The following is a 17,730-nucleotide window of genomic DNA, read 5'->3' as shown; positions in this document are numbered from 1 at the left end:
ATGTTTACCTGGTGGAAACTTAGTTGGGGTGGCAGTTGGTTTTCCCTTTCCGCTCTCTGCTTCTTCTTTTCCATGCGTGGGCCCTTCTGAAGAAGGCAGCTGTTGGGGTATCTCAAAGTCAGACAAGCTACAGGGAAAGAAAATGGGGAAGGTTTAAATCCAGGTAGCCCTCGCCTTACGACCACAGCTGAGCCCAAAATTTCTGTCGCTAACTGAGCCATTTGTTAATTTCACCCCGTTTTACCATTTTTCTTCCCACCATGGTTAAGGGAACCACTCATCATCATCATCATCATCATCATCATCTCCTTTTAACAACCCCATAATCCCTTGTGGGGTGGAGTCTGGGCAACTGAATGGAGCTAGCAGAGTGTTTTACTGGCCGGATGCCTTTCTTGTCGCCAATGCAGAGTTTTATATTCAGCAGATATATTCTCAGTGTGCCCAGAGAGAGAAATATCTGCCTCTGCCTAGAATCGAACTCACAGCCTCCGGATTGTGAGGCGTGAGCTCCACCTCTAGGCCACCGCATCACTCGTTTAATTTAATTCAACCACTAATTTAACAAGTGCAGTGGTTAAGTCACACGGTTGTTGAGTGAATCGGGCTTCCCTGTTAATTTTGCTGGTCAGAAGGTCGCAAAAAGAGGATCCCGGGGAATCCTGCGACAGTCATAAATATGAGCCAGCTGCCAATTTGGAACACGCGACCATGGGGGGATGCTGTCACGGTCGTAAGTGTGAAAAGCGGTGATAAGTCACCTTTTTCCGTGCCGTTGTAACGTCCAATGGTCACTAAATGAATAGTTGTAAGTCCTTATAGAAGGACGCGGAATTAAAAGCTATTCTAGCACCACCTACCTCTGGGCAAGATTGCAAAGCCTGATCATTTCGTCCTCTATTGACTCTCCTGCAAAACCAGGGAGGAAAAAAAAATGATTATAATTAGCAAGAAAAACCAAGCAGCCTGTCAAAGAGAATCCAGCCTAAAATTCTAGCCATGCAAAGAACCATCGTTGTAATATTTTTACAAAAAGGAGCCAACGTTTAGAGATTACATAAATAAGTAAAAAGTAAGTAAACAGGCACTTCAGATTCCCCCAAACCTGGGCCCTCTCTGTTCTTCTGAACCTGTCCGAGCAGATTGACTCTGGCCTTTTGGCTAGGGATGATGGGAACTGTAGCCCAACGTCGCCCTTAGTGAAGCGTGCAAACCAGCATCTGCATTTCCTACGTCGGATGAGAAGACCACATCTTTCTCCTTCTCTGCTGGTCACTTTCTTTCAGCGGCTCAACTGAGAGTGTTTTAACAAACTAATCCCTGTCTGGTTTGGTGGCAGCAGTGCCTCAGATAGAAAGTCCCTACGGAGAGTGGTGAGGACAGTGGAGATCATAGGAAGTTCGCTTCCCGTTATTCGGGATATTGCTTATAAGCGCTATGTGCTTAAAGCTCAAAGCATTGTTAGAGACACTGCTTATAAGCGCTATGTGCTTAGAGCTCATAGCATTGTTAGAGACCCCACACACCCACTTTACGGACTGTTTCTGTTGCTCCCCTCTGGGAGGAGGTTTCAAGGTATTTCTAGCAGGACTACTAGATTCTGTACCAGCTTTGTTCCCTAGGCCATCCGTCTGGTAAACTCGCAAGATTCGTTTTTCTTGCCATGTCCATATATACATCCAAACTAGACTGTATTGTCTCTCTGAGTCATATATGTGGGTATATACATAATTTTGTATTTATTTATTTATTTATTTTGTCATGTTCCTGTGGTGTATATTGGAGGTGGTGACCTTTTGAGAGCTGTATGCAATGAAATGTCATTTTAATATATGCCAATCAGTGTACATTGTACAGTGTACAGTGACAATAAAGTTATTGTTCTGTTCTGTTCTGTTCTGTTCTGTTCCGTTCTATTCCGTTCCGTTCCGTTCCGTTCCGTTCCGTTCCATTCCTTTCCTTTCCTTTCCTTTCCTTATGTTTATATACAATCTATTCCATTCCATTCCATTCCATTCGAATTGTTATTCTATTCTATTCTATTCCATTCCATTCCATTCCATTCCAATTGTTATTCTATTCTATTCTATTCTATTCTATTCTATTCTATTCTATTCTATTCTATTCTATTCTATTCCATTCCATTCCATTCCATTCCATTCCATTCCATTCCATTCCATTCCATACTATACTATACTGTTCTGTCTCTAAATGGAATCATGTTGGCGAAGGTAAGGGTTGGGAGAGGAGGTCTAAATTTAAACCATTGTCTTTTTTTCCTTCTGTTTTGGGGGTCAACAGAACATGAAGCCATGATGGGATGGGGTGAAAATCAGAAGATGCATTACGCCACCATCGCTGAAGAAGACAACAGATACCCACCGTAGAGACATTGATGCTCCAGCCTCTCGAAGATCTGGGCGCTTTGGTTGAGCTGCTCCCGAAAGCTCTCGGCGACGTAGTAATCCACCTCGCTGTCCCGCAGGAGATCTTCGAAAGCTCGGATCAAGTTGGACAGGTGTTGCCGGTAAGTGGCACAAATGTTGTGGCTCTCGTGGATTTTCTGGCGCTGGAGGGACTCCTCGTGAAGCGACGGGCAGGCGGAGAAATCTGGCCTGCCAAAAACAGAAGCGGCAAGCTCCAGCCAAGCGTTCTAAAAAAACCCCCTTTCTAAATGATTGTTCTTCATTTTGTTTAGAAAATGTATCCGAAAGATGCCCTAATTAATTCATGAGCCATGAGCCAAACTTCAAAAGAAATACAGTCATGTATTAGGAGCACCATTTCGGCAATATTCGGATGCAGTTAGAACTAATCCCACGTAGATTTACGTTCCCCTATGACCCTGTCTCTCCCCTCCTCCCTGGCCACGTCATAAATCACATTCTCCAGTTAACCACTTCGGCTGGCTGTAAAATCCAACACCCTCCTACTGATTGCGGTAAGAAAGCATCTATGGAATGCAGCTTCAGTTAGGGAAATCAATCAGCTCTATCAGTTCTCCCTCCCTCCTGCTCATGGCAAATTGAAAGCTTTGCAAGTTGACAGTATACTGTCACCCGCTCACTCTTAGTGACTCTGGGCAGCTTACCCCAAAACATCAAAACTCAAGACAGGTAGTCCTCGATTTACAACACGTTCGTTTAGTGACCGTTCGAAGTTACAACGGTGCTGAAAAAAATTGGCCTGTGACCATTTTTCATACTTACGACCGTTGTAGCCTCCCCCTGATCAAAATTCAGACATTTGGCAACTGACCCCTATTTATGACGTTTGCAGTGTGTAATCATGACCTTTTGATCATGTGATCAGTTTTTGTGACCTTCCGAGAAGCTATGTTAATAGGGAAGCCAGATTCACTTAAACAACAATTTGACTCATTTAACAACTGTAGTGATTCACTTAACAGCTGAGGCAAAAGGGGAAAAAAACAGGTTGTAAAATGAGGCAAAGCTTGCTTTGCTAAATAATAATAATAATAATAATAATAATAATAATAATAATAATAATAACAACAACAACTAAATTAAGTTAAATTAAATTAAATTAAGTTAAATTAAGTTAAGCTTAGTTAAAGTTCACTTAGCAACAGAAATTGTGGGCTCAATTGTGGCCATAAGTCAAGGACTACCTGTAGACAACAATAAAAATCATAAATACACACACACATATTGCAGGCACTGGGTAGGGAAAATAAAAATTCATATTTCATCCCTTCCAGAATTACCAGGGTAGTTTTAGACCAAAGTTTAACCTAGGGGATGTTTTAAATCAAGGCCATCCAATTTTTGGCAACATCAACGCTTGCGGACTTCAACTCCCAGAATTCTCCAGCCAGCTGGCTGGGGCATTCTGGGAGTTGAAGTCCGTGAGCGTTGAAGCGTTTGCAAATTTGCAAATCTAGATTAAATTAAATCCTTCGCTCGATTGCGCCAATCGTTTGATAATTTTCCTCTCTATCGATCGATCAGATCAGAAATCAAGCCGCTCAGGAAGTCCACACCTGTTATGGAGGATGATATTCAGGTGTTTGCAAAGTTATTTTCACTTCTCCCTTGGCTAACCGGGATCTCACCAAACGTGGCTTTAAACGTAGGAAATAAAATTGAGAGCAGGTTTCATGCTGTGGCTCGGGAATGAATTTTTCCATTCCTTCGCCTCGTTGATATATTTCTGTATTTCGTTTACAGAGATGGGGGAGCGTCCTTTCCCCCACCCTCCTATCTTTGCCTGTGATAAGTGCAAATAAAATGCTGATTTTGCCACGAAGGGAAGATGCTGCATTTTTAAAAATAAAAAGCCTAAACTGGACAGATAAAAGATTGTGGGAGCTGGTCTTCTCGGCCCGTTCCCCAAAATTCAGAGTTTCTGAGTCTTCCTAGCCTGGCTAGGTGGCTCAGTGGCTAAGACGCTGAGCTTGTCGATCAGAAAGGTTGGCAGTTTGGCGGTTCGAATTCGTAGTTTAGGTCTCCTGTGTGAGCAGGGGGTTGGACTAGATGACCTCCAAGGTCCCTTCCAACTCTGTTACTGTTGTTGTTGTTGTTGTTGTTATTATTATACACAAAATGACAATATACACAGCAAACAAGATAACCATGCTGGATTATTATTATTATTATTATTATTATTATTATTATTATTATTATTATTATTATTTATTGGTTAATCTTTAGTGAGATTCACAGCCTTTGAGGCTGGTTAATGACTCAGCAGCTCGAGTCCTAACCAAGGACCTAGGAACTGTTAAGGTATCGTCGGAGGATGTAAGCTGTTCCGAGTAAGGTGGTTTTTTGGAGAGTCAAAATGTTCAAGTCCGGTAAATTTAGAATTTCTAAATAGCGGGGTAGCCCTTTGGGTATTGCTCCAAGGGCTCCAATTACAATCGGGACAACACACGATTTCTTTTTCCACAGTCGCTCAACTTCAATTTGCAAGTCCCGGTACTTTGTGATTTTTTCTTGCTGTTTATCTTCAATCCGTGCATCACCAGGTATTGCAATGTCAATGAACCATCCTTTTTTCTTTTCAACTCTTGTTATGTCAGGTGTGTTGTGGACCAAGTGCCTGTCAGTCTGAATCCTAAAGTCCCACAAGATCTTGAGTTTCTCATCCTCTAAAACTTTCTCAACCTGATGTTCCCAGTGGTTTTTGCTGTACTCAGATCCAAACTTCTGGCACAATTTCCAGTGAATGATCTTAGCAACACGGTCATGGCGTTGTAGGTAGTCAGTTTGTGAAATTTTGCTGCACCCACATCATCATTATTATTATTATTATTATTATTATTATTATTATTATTATTATTATAATACACAAAATGACAATATACACAGCAAACAAGATAACCATGCTGGATTATTATTATTATTATTATTATTATTATTATTATTATTATACACAAAATGACAATATACACAGTAAACAAGATAACCATGCTGGATTATTATTATTATTATTATTATTATTATTATTATTATTATTATTATTATTTAATCTTTAGTGAGATTCACAGCCTTTGAGGCTGGTTAATAGCTCAGCAGCTTGAGACCTAATAGGTCCACCAAGGACCTATCATCATCATCATCATCATCATCATCATCATCATCATCATCATCATTATTATTATTATTATTATTTTATTATCATTATCATTATTATGGGGCTAAATTGAGGTCGTACGTTCGAGGACTACCTGTATTATAACCATGTTTGTTCTTGGATTTTTTTGCAGGCACACCCAACCACAAACCCTTTTCTACTCACTCGTCCCGGGGGCTCACGCTTTTGAGCTTGTCGTGCAGACGATGAACTTCGTCCACCAGCTTCATGTTGGCCATCTGCTCTTTCTCAAGCTCGGCTTCGTTTTCCGACAACAACTCTCTGAGCTTCTGGACAGTCCGGTCGTTTGAAGGACCGGATCCAGAAGAATCCTCAACGCCTTCCTTGGGCTGCGTCTCGTTGGAGAAACTGGTCAATTCCGGCTCGCTTTCCTTGAACCCTGCCGGAAAGGGACTCTCCCCGTCGCTCGGAACGTGATCCAGAGGGTCGCTGGGAGGACGCGGTTCGATCAGATCGAACTGGATCAGCAGCATCTGGTATTTTTCCACCACGGATTTCAGATCCCTGATTCTTTGTCTCAGGTCTTCGATGTCATTCACGGCTTCGCAGTCGAACGCGTCGAAGCTGAGCGCGCTCTGCTTAAGGGAAGGGCTCTTCATGCCCCCCAAGAACATGGATGCGAGGTCCCCGTACTGCTTCTCGGGGACACCGAGCGGGGAGAGAAGCTCTGGCAAAGCAGCCTGTTTGGACTCGGGGATCTCCCTTTCTGTTTCTGGAACGGAAAAAGACAAATGCATTTGAACCAAAGATGGACTCGGTTTGGGACTAAGGAGAAATTCCCTAAAACTGAAAACAATCGACCCATGAAACGGCTCGCCACCAGAAGTTGTGGGTGGAGGCTTTTAAAAAGAGACTAGACAGATGTTTCTCTGAAAGGCTTATAGGTGTCAACTCGCAAAGCATCCCTGGCCTGCTCTCGTGTTGACACAGGCAAGGGGGATGGGAAAACGGCAAAGCAGCACGGCAGCCAAAAACAAAAGCACATTCCAGACATATCTCTCTCAAGGCTGTCTCCCAGGGTTACCCACAGCAGCCGGCAGGGAGTGATCACTATAATCCGCAAAATTGCTCCGTTGGCGAATGTGACACACCCTGGGGGAAGGGGGTAAACAGGGTCATGCCTGGGTCGTAAATTACGTGGGGTCAAAGTTGGCTTCACTTGGAATGTGCCGACATGACGCTCCTAATAAATAACTGGATTTCTTTTGAAGCTTGGCTCGAGGCTCATGATTTAATTAGGGCATTTGTCGGAACCCTGACAATAGGATCTCCTCCTTGAGCAGGGGGTTGGACTAGAAGACCTCCCAGGTCCCTTCCATTATTCTGTTATTCTGTATATTTGTTTGAGTTAAGCGTCCAACGTATGTTGCTAAAACTTGAACCCACATTCCTAAACGTTACACTTACTGGTTCTTGAACAGGAAGGAACTTCTTCCTATGGATTGACTCCAGCAACTAAACCAAAATTATGGTTTGTTGAAGAAAGAGGGAAAACAAGCAGTTTTATATTTGTGGGGTCCTTGGTGGTTTCTGAGCTCGGGTGTTGTTGTTTTTTTGCAAACGTTTCACTACCCCGTTAGGGAACATCATCAGTGTCAGAAGAGTCACTCCCTTCTAGCGCTGATGATGTAACCTGGTTAGGTTATGAAACGTCTGCAAGAAAATCACCAAGGCCAGAGAGCACTAAGGACCACACAATCCTCCTCCTCCTCTCCACAAACCCCATTCCTTTCTAGCACTGATGATATTATCTAGTCGGGTTATGAAACATCTGCTAAGAAAACAACCCAGCTCAGAGAGCACCAAGGACCACACAGTTGTTCTCCTCTTCCCCTCGTCCTTTCTCCTCCTCTTCCTCCTCCCCTCTTCCTTTCTCCTCCTCCTCCTCCCCCCCTCTCTTCCTCTTTCTCCTCCCCCTCCCCTCCTCCTCTCTCTCTTCCACCTCCCTGCAAACCCCACTCCCTTCTAGCACTGATGATATAACCTAGTTGGGTTATGAAACCTCTGCAAGAAAACAATGCAGCTCAGATAGCACTAAGGACCCCATAGTCATTATCCTCCTCCTCCTTTCCACAAACCCCATTTCCTTCTAGCACTGATGATGTAACCTAGTTGGGTAATGAAACATCTGCAAGAAAACAATCCAGCTCAGACAACACAAGGACCCCGTAGTCTTCCTCTTTTCCTCCTCCTCCTCTTCCTCCTCCCCACAAACCCCTTCTAGACTGACGACATGACCTAGTTGGGTTACAAAACACCTGCGAGAAAACAACTCTGCTCAAAGAAGCACTTAGGGACCCCACGGTTCAATCCTGAGCTACAAATATTCTCTTCTATCGGAGCCATTTTATATTTCTTTACGACTTAGATGCATATCTCCCAGGAGCTTAAAATAGCATCTGTCACATTCCTGCCCCCAATTTCTTTTTTTCGCCAGTTGCCAATCCTGAATTGTAAGCTCAGCTAAGGGAGAACGATCGGCAATGAACTCATTTTAATGAGCTTCCATGGGGTGGAGGGGGGGGAGGAAAGGAGAGTGGGCCTGTAGCCTTACAATTTGCACTTTCCAAATTCTAACCTGCCACCTTTAAGGCCCAACTACCTGCAGTTCTTCAAATAATTAAAACAAACCTCAATGTCCATGTATTATTATTATTTTTTTAAAAAAGAACCTAATTTTGCTGGCGTTTGTATGCGGCCACTTTCTCTTGCCTATTTGCTATTCCATTTTGCAAGGAAAGAAATTATTGATGGGTGTTAACTTTGGAGGTCTGTTTGATGTCGAGAAAGAGGGAATGGGAAATCTGATACCAGGTTCACTCCACGATCATTAATCCCACGTACAAAACCGCTTTAAGCTGTTCGGTTACGTCCCGAGAAATTCAAACAGGGGAAATGGGTTGCGGGGGAAAAGGTATCTTGTAGCTCACAAAACGTGCTTGTTAGAAGGTCCTTGAATGGCCGTTTAAAAATAAAATTACAGAAAGGATCAGAGAACCTTCATCGCTTCCGGCTCAGAGGGAAGCTACACCTTCCAATTATACAATTTAACCAGCTTCGTGAATCCCGCTGACGAGTCGAAAATAAAAAGTTAATTCTCAGAAGCTGCTTTGGCAAAACGAACTACGAACGGGGGGGCCGGGGAGGAACAATTAACGGCAGCAAAATCGACAATGAGACGGAATATTTTAACAGAAAAGAACAGAATATTTTAACCTGGGTTTGTGTTCTGCCCCAGCTACGGATCCCAAAGAACGCAGCACACACAAACTCTATACAAAGCTTATTTTACTCAAATAACTCAGTCTTTATCAACCAAAGGCTGTTAAGAAACTGTCTTAACAGCCTACCAGAATTCTAAGATAAGGTAATCACAGTCTTACTAGAGTTGGCAGAAAGCCCAGAAGCAATTTTGCAGAGAATCCAGACGTGAAGGAGAGTGAACTAAAGTTGTTCCCTACAGCTTGCTGCAAGTGGCATTCTTCTTTAAATAGGCTAAGGGAGTGGCCAATTAGCCCCAAGCCTTACTCTCGAGGAGACCTCTTCCTGAGGAGCCACTCCTGCCTTTTGGCAGCTCTGCGCGCCCGTGCATCGAGAAGAGGCTCCTCCTCTTCGTCCTCTTTACTTAAAGGAGCTTCTGGAGGTTCTGAAGGCCCTGGCTGAATCCCCATCTCTGGCACATCTTATCCAGCCTCCTCACTGTCCGAATCGAACGCCAGCTGCACAAGTTGCTGGCGCAGCATCACACCAGCCTCCTCGTTGTCGGAATCAGCTACAATCTGCACAGGACGCTGACGGGCCACAACAGTTTATTTTGTTTTGGATTTTTTGCTTTTTTTTTTTTTTGGCAAGTTGGGTTAGCAATTGCACACCCTGCAAACTGCACCTGTGTGCGCGCGCGCACACACACACACACACACACACACACACAAATTGTAGGAGCTGCAGAAATTCAAACTAGGAGAAACTGTACCTATTTTGCTTGCGTTGCTAATGTTCTGATCCTGGTCTTTTTGGCCAGCGCTTTGGATACCGGGCAAGTTAAGATCTGCTTCAGAGACCTTTGGCTGGACTGCGGATGCTTCTGCAGAAATAGGTAGGTGATAAAATATTAAGTTTAAGAGGCCAGGAAATGACAAATTTTAAATCATGTAAATAAAATTTGAAAAGGGAGAAAAAGGTGGTTGTTTTTTAAATTCATATTCTCCTATTTTAAGTGGGGGGGGGGGGAAGGGACATTTCACTGAAGTTTTAAACTAGGATTTAAAAGTTAAGTTCAGTGCATCCTTGGAAAGAAGTGGAAATGTTATTCTTTCTGTATATATATTTGTGTTTTCCTCCCTTTGTGGATTTTCCGGCATATATTGCTATTCTTTTTCTACGTTTTCACCTGATGGCTAAATTTATCCTATTTTACCTGTATGCTATGTAAAATGTAAATGCCATTATTGGAAAAATGAAAATAATGACAATAAAACTCGACAATTGTTGATTATCTCTTGAGAAATCTCCTGTTGCTGTTGTTTTTTTACGGTTTCAAATTTTTGGACAAAGATGGGATTTAAGCCTCTTTAGAAACCGTAGTAAATAATAGGAGATTGCAAGAGACATTTAGAGACAATATAAAAAGATTTTCAGGGAAAACCTAATTTTCGAGCCTATTCACTTGGCTCTCTGCCAGAGGCGATGTAATGCCACATTCCAATGATGTCGTCTTTTTGGGCATTACATTGTTTCTTACTTTTAGGGAAAACCTCACTTTCTAGCCTACTCACTTGGCTCTGTGCCAGAGGCGATGTAATGCCACATTCCAACGATGTCATCTTTGTTGGGCATTACATCATCTCTTATTTCTAAGGAAAATCCTACATTTCTGGACTATTCACTTGGCTCTCTGCCAGGGGTGATGTAATGCCACATTCCAATGATGTCATCTTTCTTGTGCATTACGTCGTTTTTTTATTTCTAGGGAAAACCTCAGTTTCTAGCCCATTCAATTGGCTCTGTGCCAGGGATGATGTAATTGCCACATTCCAATGATGTTGTCTTTTTCTGCATTACGTCATCTCTTATTTCTAGGCAAATTCCAGGTTTCTGGCCTTTTCACTTGGCTTTGTGGCAAGGATGATGTAATTCCACATTGCAATGATGTCGTCTTTCTTGTGCATTACGTCGTCTCTTATTTCTAAGGGAAAACCTCCGTTTCTGGCCTTTTCACTTGGCTCCGTGCCAGGGGAGATGTAATGCCACATTGCAATTATGTCGTCTTTTTGTGCATTACGTCGTCTCTTATTTCTAAGGGAAAACCTCCGTTTCTGGCCTTTTCACTTGGCTCCGTGCCAGGGACGATGTAATGCCACATTCCAATGATGTCGTCTTTTCGTGCATTACGTCGTCTCTTATTTTTGGGGAAAACCTAGAAATAATCAGGTGGGGGCAACCCCATGAGTACACGCATGAACAGGAGAGCAACTGTGCACGCGACGCAAACAAGGCCACAAGCGCTGGCGGATGCTCCCACTTACACAGCCCAGTGGCCAAAAGCCTACAACCCAGTAGCAGGCCGTGGCCCACAGGTTGGGGACCTCTGTCCTAATGGACAACCTCTTATATGTCCAAAGGAAAGGAAGAGGTGGAAGTTGGGTTGGTCTCAGAGGTGGGATTCAGCCGGTTCTGACCGGTTTGGGCGAACCGGATGCTAATTTTACATCTGGTTCGCCGAAACGGTAGTTGCAAGGACTGGCTAGCCCCGCCCACTTCCACCCCGCCCCTCTCAGGAGTCTCCATGCGGCCAGTTTTGGATACCAGGTAAGTGTATAGCCCGCATGGAGGATCTGGGCGGGCAAAAAGCGGGCCTTCCGAAAGTTCTAGAAATCCAGAAACGGGCCTGTTTCCGCCCTCCAGAGCCCGGGGATGGCCGTTTTCGCCCGCCCAGAGACTCAATGAAAGCCTCTGTAGCCTGGGGAGGACGAAAAATAGGCCTCCTGGAAGTTCCAGAAGTCCAGAAACCGGCCCGTTTGGGCCTCCAGAGCCCAAGGGAGGCTGTTTCGCCCTCCCAGAGGCTCGAGAAAAGCCTCCGGAGCTTGGGGAGGGTTAAAACGCCTCCTCCCCGCCGTGGTGCAGGAGGCCGAGTAGGCCACGGCCACCCAGCAACAGGGCAGACAACCGGTTGGTCTCCTTGCAAGATATCTCCCCATACCTGGTTTTTTGTCTTCTCCTCGTACGTCCTTCCGGATGGACCCGTGACCCTCGGCCTCGCTTTGGCGGGCCTCTTCTCTCAACTGCCTTCCCTTCAGGCCTTGGTCCAGGGTGAAGGCACAAGGCTGGAGGTCTGGTCTGGGCAGTGGGGTCATTAAGGAGATGCTCCCCAGGGATCTCGAGGGCTTTAGCAAAACCGGCAAGCGCGATTTCTTGGATTGGTAACAAGAGTTGCTCTGAACGAAAAACAGAAGATCGAGAAAAGATTTTAATGGCGCATCAGCAGAGGCCAGCTTGGAGAATCAAAAACAGTCTGATAAAATCCAGGACAAGCCGAGAGAGGAGAAAAATGGGGTACCATTTTTGTGTCTGGGGATGTGGGTGAGGGAAGACGCACCCCAACTGGAGAAGAGGACGAAAAAAAAATCAGCCTCGCGGGACTGCACAACGGGAGAAAAATAGTTACCCGTTCCCTCTGGTTTTTGTGTTTCTAATACAGGCGACTTATATCGGTTCATTTAGTGACCGTTCAAAGTTACAATGGCACTAAAAAAAATCACGTAGTAGGCCAGTACTGAACAAGGAGAGATTCAACCTGGAAATAAAGACAAATTTTCTGACAGTAAGAACGATCAACCCGTGGAACAGAAGATGCCTTCGGAAGTTGTGGGAGCTTCATCCCTGGAGGCGTTCAAGAAGAGACTGGACTGCCATCGGTCAGAAATGGTGTAGGGTCCCCTGCTTGGGCGGGGGGTTGGACTAGATGACCTCCAAGGTCCCTTCCAACTCTGTTAATCTGTTAATCTTTCCTATTGCCTACTCTCTTAGCATCTTACAACTATAAACTTGGTTGTTTGTTGTCTTACAATTTACGCTGATTGTTTTTATTAGTAGTATTTCATTTCAAACAATCAACTGGAACCGAGCTGGATGGGACCTTGGAGGTCATCTAGTCCAACCCCCTGCTCAAGCAGGGGACCGTACCATTTCAGACAAATGGTTGTCTGATCTCTTCTTAAAAACCTCCAGGGATGAAGCACCCACAACTTCTTAATTAATCATTAACTGTCCTCACTGTCAGGATTTTTTTTTTGAATTTGATTTATATGCCGCCCTTCTCTGGAGACTCAGGGCAGCTTACGATGCGCTAAGCAATAGCCTTCATCCTTTTGTATATTTATACAAAGTCAGCTTATTGCCCCCACAACTGGGTCCTCAATTTACCTACCATAGAAAGGATGGAAGGCTGAGTCAACCTTGAGCCTTGGCGAGATTCGAACCTGCAGTAATTGCAGGCAGCTGGTCTTAATAACCAGATTAATAACAGGGTGCCTTAGACCACTGTACTCCCTCAGTTCTAGGTTGCTTCTCTCCTTGATTGGTTTCCATCGATTGTTTCTTGCCCTGCGTTCTAGTGATTTATCATTATCATTAATGCCGAGTTGCGCAGTGTTTAGAGTGCAGTACTGCAGGCTACTTCAGCTGACTGCTAGCTGCAGTTCGGCAGTTCAAATCCCACCGGCTCAAGGTTGACTCAGCCTTCCATCCTCCCGAGGTCGGTAAAATGAGGAACCAGATTGTTGGGTCCAAGAGGCTGACTCTGTAAACCGCTTAGAGAGGGCTATAAAAGCACTGTGAAGCAGTATATAAGTCTAAGTGCTATTGCTATCGCTATGATTTTATGATTATGATCATCACTTGTTGATTGCATGTATACTGACAGATTATTCACCAGAGACAAATTTCTTCTGTGTCCAAACATACTTGGCCAATAAAAATTCCATTCCATTCCATTCCATTCCATTCCATTCCATTCCATTCCATTCCATTCCATTCCATTCCATTTTCTATTCTATTCTATTCTATTCTATTCTATTCTATTCTATTCTATTCTATTCTATTCTATTCTATTCTATTCTATTCTACTCTACTCTACTCTACTCTACTCTACTCTACTCTACTCTACTCTATTCCATTCCATTCCATTCCATTCCATATTCTATTCTATTCTATTCTATTCCACATATTCCATTCCATTCCATTCCATTCCATTCCATTCCATATTCTATTCTATTCTATTCTATTCTATTCTATTCTATTCTATTCCATTCCATTCCATTCCATTCCATTCCATTCCATTCCATTCCATTCCATTCTATTCACTGTTGCCCATGGTCACACGATGAACATTTAAATGCTTGGCAACTGACTCATATTGCGACCTTCCGAGGGGGAAAGCGGATTCAATTAACAACGGTGTTACTAACTGAGCAACGGGGCAAGAGTTCACTTCACTCTCTTGCCTGTCAAGGGAAAATCTGGGGCTCCATTGTGGCAGAAGGAGGACTGACTCCCTGTAAATTGAACAAACTTGATTTTAAAGTGCGATTCTTACCTAGCGTTCTCCTCCCTTCCCTTTTTTCCCTACGAGCCCTTTGCAAGTTCAGAAAGATTTTTTAAAAAATGATTAAGGAAGCACGTCGACATCCCCCATGCCTCATTAACTTAAGAAATTACCCCTGAATGTTGCGATAACTATGAAAATTACTAGTTATTTCTGGGCATTAAGGATGTTCGGGAACAATGCTCTACCAGTGACTGATTAGCTGTAATGGAGAATAATGGCTAAGAGACCGTAATAGCTAGAAGCAACGTTACTCCAACTGCTTCAGAATTTCTTCTGGGTGGGGAGGGGGTGGGACAACCCCCACCCCCCATCTCCCCTGGAAGACACACTCTCTGGGAAGAGCCATCTCTTTGCCTCAGTTACTCAGTGAGTAAGGGGTGAGGAAGGACAGGGAAAGCTGACTTTGTATAAAATATACAAAAGAATGAAGGCTATTGCTTAACGCATTGTAAGCCGCCCTGAGTCTCCGGAGAAGGGCGGCATATAAATCAAATTTAAAAAAAAAAGAAAAGAAAGAGAAAGAAGGAAGGAAGGAAGGAAGGAAGGAAGGAAGGAAGGAAGGAAGGAAGGAAGGAAGGGAAGCTGACTTTGTATAAATATACAAAAGAATGAAGGCTATTGCTTAACGCATTGTAAGCCGCCCTGAGTCTCCGGAGAAGGGCGGCATATAAATCAAATTTAAAAAAAAAAAAAAAAAAAGAGAAGAAAAAATAGAAATGGCCTGGAGGCCCTCTAGGGATGGGGTCACCAACATTTCGGACCTCAGGGACCACTAAATTCATAATTTTAAATCCCGCGGACCACTAATATGATCTGCCTAATGACCGGCTGGGTGGGCGTGGCTAGGTGGTCATGTGACTGGGCGGGCATGGCCAACTCGATGTCACTCATGTTGAGGGGCACCTCGCCTGCTTCTACTCGCCCCTCCCCTCCCAGCCACTCCTCGCCTGCCCACTCGGGCTCCTTAGGGCCCCAACAGAAAGCAGTTGTTAGAGCTAAGCAGCCACCACAAGAAACAGTGGCTCAGTTCAGATTGGATCTGGCCGAGAAGGAGGCTCAGCAGAAGCACCTCACTGAGGACTAGGAGCATAGGCTTTCCAAGCAGAGGGAAGACCTGCGGGAGTGCAAGGCCAGGTACCAGTGCCTGGAGGCTCAGCAGGCTGAGATGGTCAGCCAGTTCCAGGCCATGAGGCAGTCCCACTGGAACGAGGCCCTCTGGCTCTTTGCCACCAGCGGCTCTTCCCTCCAGCCTTCGCCCAAAGCCCCACACCAGGAGGCTGAAGCAGACCCCAGATCAGAATTTCTGCCCCCCTCCGACCCACACAAGAAGACCCCGAAGGGGGAGACTCTCTGCAGCAACACAAACGTTCATTGCACATATCCGTCCCAGGGGCCATAGTTTGGGGACCCCTGATTTAGTGCAATATAAAAAATACAAATAATTTTTCTGCGGACCACCCAAATTTACTCTCTTCTAGCACTGATGATGTTCCCTAGTTTGGTAATGCGACATCTCCAAGGAAACCACCAAGCTCAGAGAACACCAGGGATGACTTCTCCTCCTCCTCCTCCTCCTTTCTGCAAACCCTACTCTCTTCTAGCACTGATTATGTTCCCTAGTTTGGTGATGAGACGTCCCCGCAAGAAAACCACCGAGCTCAGAGAGCACCAAGGACCCCCTCGTTTCAACCCTGATCGACAAAGGATTCTCCTTCCATCGATACTCACTTTGTTTGCTTTGCCGACTGGAAGAAGAGCCTTCTGCGGATCGCTCTTGGCCGAGACGTACCTCTGCCGGCAATCCTGATCAAACCGAGAAGATTGGGTGGTGGCTCCGTCTTTAGAGACCGTCGTCCTTTTGCCTTCGTGTTTCGGCCTCGCGGAGCCCCCCGATGACCCGGTGATCGTTTGGGTAGCCGTGTCCTTCACTTCCACTTTGGACGATTCGGTCTCCACGTTCAACTCGCTTTTGGTGTCCTCTTGGTCGGGGATGAGCTGTGGTTCACCTTGTTGCTTCAGCGAGACGTTGGCTTGCATAAGCTGTTCGAGTTCAGATCTCAGCTGAATAATCAGCTGCTTCAGATCCCCTTCCTCTCTATTCTCCAGATCATCGCTTAAACTGTCTCGATCGGCGATCTTCTGAGGATCTAACGGCTCGCTTGCAGTTTGGCTCTGTCCTTGTCTGCTTCTTTAGGCAGAAAGTGGAGACGGGAGGAGGAACGGAGGGAGAAAAATAACAAAATATTTAAAAAAAACCCCAAACATTTGTAAGAAAACAAATTCACCCATTGCAAAACAGTTTCCAGGTTCATCATAAAGCCGGAACGAATTCCTTTTTTCATGTCAACCACCTCAAAGAGAGTCAGATGAGAAGGCGGAAGATTAGCGAAAACAGTAGGAGTCGCTTTAAAATAATAATAATAATAACAGAGATTCAGAAACAAACTTAATCCGACAGTTATCGAGAAATGATTACGTATAATTTGGCGAGAGTTTAAAAATAAAATAGCAGGCTGGTCAAAAAAAATTGTTTGATGGAAGCTGCTGTTTTCCCCTAGAAAATGGGAATCATTTTCTCACTTATCACAGTCAGGCAGGTTCTGGGGAGGGGCAGAGGGCAGAGAGAAACCAAAAGCACTCCGGAGGCGCCAAAGTAATTTTGCTGTTTTTCCAGAATATTGTTCTGACCTAGGCTTCCTTAGAAAGCATACAGCACAATCTTAGTCCTCGCAAACCTCTTTTATTCATATGGCTGTGAATTATTGTCATTCACAGTCTGAAAGGCTTCTTACAGTCTTTCAGGGGAGTGTTTACAAACACCCACCTTATCTCCCTTGGAATGCTGCCAGAGAACTAATTGCCACACGCAGGGCAAGGCCAAACTTAGCACAGAGTCAAACAGAGCTTTTCCAGCGCTTTTACCAACCACATGAACTAATTGCTACCTGCAAAAGCTCATGTCCCATTCCCTCCTCTTTTATGTCTTATGGGAGGGGCCAATTATCTCCAAGCCTTACTCCCAAGTCGACCCTTTTTTCTTAATTGTTCCTGTCTTCTGGCAGCTCTGCGCATGCACACACTGGGAACAGGCTCCCGCTGTTCTTCTGCCTCGCTGATATCAGATTCCAGAGACTCCGAATGCAGCAAAGAACTACCAGATGGCCTTCGCCCCCTCTCTGCCTCCGACTCAGAGCCCTCATCCGAGCCTTCCCCAGACTCCAGGACTGGCCCATGTTCCTCTCCAACCTCCTCACTATCCAAATCTGCTGCTAGCTCTGCTGGCCGCTGGTGGGCCACAACAAATAAACCATTCAAGAGAGTTAAGTCCTCAATTTACCCCAAATAGTGACCATTCAAAAGTTACAACAGGACTGAAAAAATGTGACTTATGACCGTTCTTCACAGTTAGGATCTTTTGCAGCGTTCACACGATCATGCGATCGAAATTCAGACGCTTGGCCACTGACTCAGTGTTATGGCAATTGCAGCGTCCCAAGGTCATGTGA

The 17,730-nt window shown here is 44.7% G+C and overlaps 1 protein-coding gene across 4 annotated transcripts in view; it reads right to left on the bottom strand.

Moving 5' to 3' along the window:
- Positions 1-17,730, bottom strand: part of CDK5RAP2 (CDK5 regulatory subunit associated protein 2) — a 113,945-nt gene that overhangs the window by 32,463 nt on the left and 63,752 nt on the right. For all 4 annotated transcript variants that reach the window (XM_070955624.1, XM_070955621.1, XM_070955622.1 and 1 more), the window contains exons 21-27: positions 15,953-16,412; positions 11,819-12,053; positions 9,593-9,703; positions 5,764-6,331; positions 2,383-2,615; positions 861-909; positions 9-127 (exon numbers count right to left, since the gene is read on the bottom strand). In XM_070955624.1, the coding sequence (XP_070811725.1) occupies positions 9-127; positions 861-909; positions 2,383-2,615; positions 5,764-6,331; positions 9,593-9,703; positions 11,819-12,053; positions 15,953-16,412 (1,775 nt within the window). The remainder of the gene's footprint in view (positions 1-8; positions 128-860; positions 910-2,382; positions 2,616-5,763; positions 6,332-9,592; positions 9,704-11,818; positions 12,054-15,952; positions 16,413-17,730) is intronic.

This window comes from Pituophis catenifer, unplaced genomic scaffold (genome assembly GCF_029215685.1).
Source record: "Pituophis catenifer annectens isolate HBS135680 unplaced genomic scaffold, rPitCat1.0.hap2 SCAF_17, whole genome shotgun sequence".
In the NCBI taxonomy this organism is placed as follows: domain Eukaryota; kingdom Metazoa; phylum Chordata; class Lepidosauria; order Squamata; family Colubridae; genus Pituophis; species Pituophis catenifer.
This window is presented reverse-complemented; position numbering and strand designations above follow the sequence as displayed.